At 40.2% G+C, this 4,822-nt stretch overlaps 1 protein-coding gene across 1 annotated transcript in view; it reads right to left on the bottom strand.

The window, feature by feature from the left end:
• Positions 1-4,223, bottom strand: part of cops4 (COP9 constitutive photomorphogenic homolog subunit 4 (Arabidopsis)) — a 6,178-nt gene extending 1,955 nt beyond the window's left edge. The window contains exons 1-9 of the mRNA XM_032539290.1: positions 3,966-4,223; positions 3,357-3,436; positions 3,098-3,249; positions 2,876-2,979; positions 2,626-2,779; positions 2,331-2,481; positions 2,063-2,233; positions 1,304-1,419; positions 734-818 (exon numbers count right to left, since the gene is read on the bottom strand). Coding sequence (XP_032395181.1) covers positions 734-818; positions 1,304-1,419; positions 2,063-2,233; positions 2,331-2,481; positions 2,626-2,779; positions 2,876-2,979; positions 3,098-3,249; positions 3,357-3,436; positions 3,966-4,039 — 1,087 coding nt within the window. The 5' untranslated portion in view covers positions 4,040-4,223. The remainder of the gene's footprint in view (positions 1-733; positions 819-1,303; positions 1,420-2,062; positions 2,234-2,330; positions 2,482-2,625; positions 2,780-2,875; positions 2,980-3,097; positions 3,250-3,356; positions 3,437-3,965) is intronic.
• Positions 4,224-4,822: the final 599 nt, after the last annotated feature.

The raw sequence follows: 4,822 nt of genomic DNA, 5'->3' as shown, positions 1-4,822 counted from the left end.
TGATCTGCTGCCACTGAGCAGCTCCACTGGAGCGGTTGGGGTTAAGGCCTTGCTCGAGAGCACCTCAGTGGTGGTGATGAGGGAAGGACAAGCGCTGCTCTTTCACTTTCCCCACCCAGATTTGTTTTTATCCGGTCGGTCTGGGGATTGAACCAGCGAGGAGCTCGCTTCTCTAACCTTTAGGCCGCCAAGGTCATCCATTCAAATTAGTGGAGAAGAAAGCAGCTAAATACTTTGTTTGATGTTAAATTCTGGCATTACTATTAGTTACTTAAATATTATTATTATTATTATTAAGTCCTTGCTTTCTCCTCAACATGTAGTTCCAATAAGGCACTTCCATCAGAAGTGAGTAAACGTCCAAGATAAGAGTATCTATCACAATGCTGATCTCCATCAGTGCCCACAAGTACTCAGAAATGTATACTGCTGTCACCGCCAATGTGCCATAAATGCTACAACAACCTTTTCAATTACTTTTTGTTTCGGTTTCCAAAATGACAGCATCATCCATTAGCATTAAAACATTAAGTGTTTAAAAAAACCATCTTCTCTACCTTTTTGTTGAAGCATTCTTAATAACGTAAATAATGAATGTTCCTACAAAAACTAGAACATCAAAAAACAATGAAGTCTACAACTTATTTGCCATCATGGACAATTTTATGTTTGCATTTGTGTTGTGTGGACTTTCTATCTATCACATGTGAAAACACACTGGCTGTCAACTCACTCTCGAAGTGTACAATGCTGTCTATCTGGTCGATGAAGCCATTCATGCGACCTTCAGTGATCATCTGGGAAGCGATTTTCTCAGCCTACAAGACAAACAAAGGAAGCAAAACATCTTAACATCAGACTACCCAGCAAAGCAAATATGTAGGAAAAAAGATATTTAATACATGCAGATAAAGCATTTTTTTATTATAACAAATTTCCACAGAGCTTTGAGCCTTCTTTCTAAACAGTGGCTTTTGAAATGCATACATTCTCTAGAAATTCAGCAAGATTTGTGTAAGTAAACCTTTTACTATTTATGTTTTTGGTTAAAAATGTTATGCAGTGTGTTTGAATGCATCACAAATAAATAACTAGACTTTGATAATGTTTACACAACTGAAACTAATTATTTGAGCAAAAAGCCAGATTGAGTACAGACTTCATTACAAATATCAAATATTAAAATGTACAGTATATTAAATACATTGTCCATTTACACACAGTGAAGTTATTTCAAAGCGATGGCAAAAAAAAGCTATAAAAAAAAAAAACATACTGAATGTTAATCAAAGCGATGTGTTACCTTTGCTGGGGGGATTTCCAGCAGTGCTCCTAGTTCTTCAAACGTGATGTTGTTGTAGAGTTTGCTAGCAGACAGGAGGTTGTGTTCAATCACAGCTCGGTCAAGGATGCTGGAGCCTGCAAGAGAGAGAACATACAACTAAAATTACATTCCAGTTTCGTACTTTCAACGGATTGAAGTTGCTAGAATACGTGCCCCAGTACTTCATAACATAGAACAAACACCCCATCCTCAGCATTCAAGGCGTAAAACATGACACAAAAATTCACTTCCAAAAGCTCAATCTGTGCTCCATTACAGCTGCAACAAAACGAGAAACATGGGCCTTCATTCACTGATAGAATATGCCTCTACAATATTCTAAACAGCATACAAAAAGTGTGTAGTACTGTAGTTTTTGTAGACACGATACACTGCATAGTACGCAGGGCTCATGCAGCCTACTGAGCAAATGTATCAGCTATCACTAGTGAGGCCAAATGAAGCTTTGTGAACCAGTGTCTTTACTTTCTGATCCCACTAGATGGCGCTTTCTGTTCAACAAAGGGTTGGGAATACACTGAATTGCAATGCCTTCGGCCTTTCTCTTAAAACCAAAAGCTCCATCTAGTGGGCTCAAAAAATAAAGACACTGGTTCACGAAGCATAATTTGGCCTTCACTAGCTATCACCAGGTGAAGAAGAGATAGTACAAATAAGAACATTTTGCCCCATTGCCTACCCAACAACCAGCAGCTCAAGGCAGTTATCTCCACTCACCATCCGCTGTGGTGGCTTTCTGGTGAGGCATCAGCATGGCAGCAAACTCCTGCAGCTGGTTTCCTCTGATAATACGGTCCAGGTACATCTTCTCCAGAATACCATAGGCAGCCAGCTGCTGACAGCGCTCATCCTTAAAGAGAGTGGCCAACATACGGGAACGCTGTTGGCCTTAAAATAAGCAATATATTTGGTATGAGACACAAAGTTGTTTTTACTTGGATTGTGTTTGAAAATGTAAACCTAAGCACAAATGTCTTGGTGGTACCTGCAGAGGCCAGTATAGTGCAGTTTAGGGCGTGTTTCAGTGCCTCCAGACGTTCGGTCTCATGGACAATGGACTTATAAGACAGCTCGTTGTATCTTTGTGCAGCTTCAATGAACTTCCTCCTGAAGTCGAGGACTCTGGCATAGCACACCTAAGAAGTAAAACGGCATGAAACACTGATCCAAGCAACTACAGACATTGTTTGCTGTTCAGTCCCAATCATGTTATAAACAAACAAGCACTGACAATTGCAAAACTCAAAGTCATGCAGATACAACATACATACTGTATGTACCTTATAGTGTATCTGCAGCTGTTCGTTAGAGGACTCGTTCTGAAGCAATGACGCTCTGTTGATGTAGGCCTCCGCCTGCACTGGATCATCATCCTCTAAGTAGAGACGGGCAATTTTCAGGTATGTATCCAACTTATAGTCAACATTGTATTGCCTGAGGGAGGAAATAAAAACAGGTTTTGAAGACCTTCAGTGGAAATATCACAAACATTAAGAGGTAAAGACCTTAATCTGCTAGCAGCTAACTTACTTCTGTCCTGTTTCCAAGGGAATACCAACTAAAACCTGCGCAGCATTTCTCCAGTCTCCCTCCTTTTCATAAATGGTTGCTAAGTGCTGTCTGATTGAGGCTACCTGAGGACGAGTAAGAACATTATTTACATGCTTTTAAATGAGAATAATGATGTTTAACTGACTAAATGAACAACAACAAACACCCAGTAGGGATGTGAGGGAGTGTGAGGGCATTTACCTGTTCCTCAAAGGAGATGACCCTCGGCTGAATCTTTTCCAAGGTGAAGTGGTACACGGCTTTAGCTGTGGCGTCGGGCAGGTTGGGCAGATGTGTGCAGAAATCCGTGAGCAGTTGTCTCGAGATGACAAGACTGACATTTTCATTGACCACTGTAAAAGAAACATAGGAATGTTGAGGTAAGGTGTCCTGTCTACAACCAAATGTACTACCCATGTAGAAAATACTGAGGAGCTAAAAGAATACAGGAACAGCATACTTGCTTCGACAAAGGCCTTCAAGGACTCCAGTTGGTCTGCATCTGTAAACTGGATGGCCTTCTCCAAAATTTGCCGATATCTAGAAAAGACTTTCCAGGTTAGAAACTACATCGCTGTTTAAAATGGAGGTTGATACAACGGAAATTGAACAAACTGAGATGTAAAAATTTGAAGTTTCAGTCCAATTGTGCGCTGCCTAGGAAGTAATTGTTACACCTGTCAATAATGCTATGTTGTGCTCAGCAATAGTTAACTGTGTAGCTGCTAGCTAGTAAACAGTAGCTGGATGATAATGCAATATTTAACGGTAATATCCGTGTTAAACTCGCCGCTTTTGTGTCACTTGAACGTGGTGTTACACTTTAAAGGGAAATTTGTAAAATAAAATGCTTTAACAGACCGTTACAAACAATTAACGTTAACCAGCTAGCTAGGTGAACGGTTGAATGGCTAATGTAGCTAGGAAGCTAAGGTTAGCTTAGCTAGGTCTATCACAGCCAAGTCATTGCTAGCTAACAGTTACCGTGGCGCTTACTTTCTAAATTTGGAAAAGCGTATTGGCGCCTATTAGCGACTAATCTGGGTTTTTAATAATTGACGATACATACTTGGCAGCCAGATCTTTATGAGATCCAGTTGAATTCATCAGCTGTGCAAGCTCCTGCCTCACGTCGGTCGCCATTGTCGCCTGTCGGAGGGTCAACAACTCCGGCTTCCTCTGCCAAGAGCGGAGCGAGCCTTCCGGTGACGGGGTCCCGCAGAGCGCGGGGCTCGGTCGGTCCTCCAACCGACAGCGAACAACCGACAGCGAACAACCGACAGCGAACAACCCACAGCGAACAACCCACAGCGAACAACCGACAGCGAACAACCGACAGCGAAGGGAGGTAAAGTCCTGCATTCAAAACTTGACTTGCCGTAAACTGCAAACGTATTACTAGTGTCAACATCTACTTAAAGGTCCAAAAGTAAAAGTACTCATTGTGCAGCATTGTCAATTTATAAATTATGTATATTTCTGAATATAACTTATATTATATTATTATTTCACATTATCACTTTAATTAAATTTCCAACTTAATTTTAGCGTCACTTACAACACTGCAATGTTGTTTTCTTGTACAATGGCAACTGCCCTTTACTTCACAATACCTCATGTGATGCCACTTCACTTTACCTTACCTTACCTTATAATAATAATAATAATACATTTTATTTAAAGACGCCTTTCTTGGCACTCAAGGAAAGCCGCAAGGGAATTCATAAATTAAGAACGCAAAACAAATACTATACAACAGAAAAACAAATACTATACAACAGAAAAACAAATACTATACAACAGCCAAACAAATACTATACAACAGCAAACAAATACTATACATATATATATACCTTACTTTGCTTCAGTCTACCTTTCTGCACATTGTCTATTGTTTACCTGTTTTTTCTTGTGTGTTTACTTGTT

The sequence above is a fragment of the Etheostoma spectabile genome, chromosome 16, assembly GCF_008692095.1.
Source record: "Etheostoma spectabile isolate EspeVRDwgs_2016 chromosome 16, UIUC_Espe_1.0, whole genome shotgun sequence".
NCBI lineage: Eukaryota > Metazoa > Chordata > Actinopteri > Perciformes > Percidae > Etheostoma > Etheostoma spectabile.
Note: the sequence above shows the minus strand (reverse complement) of the source record. Positions and strands in the feature narration are given on the sequence as shown.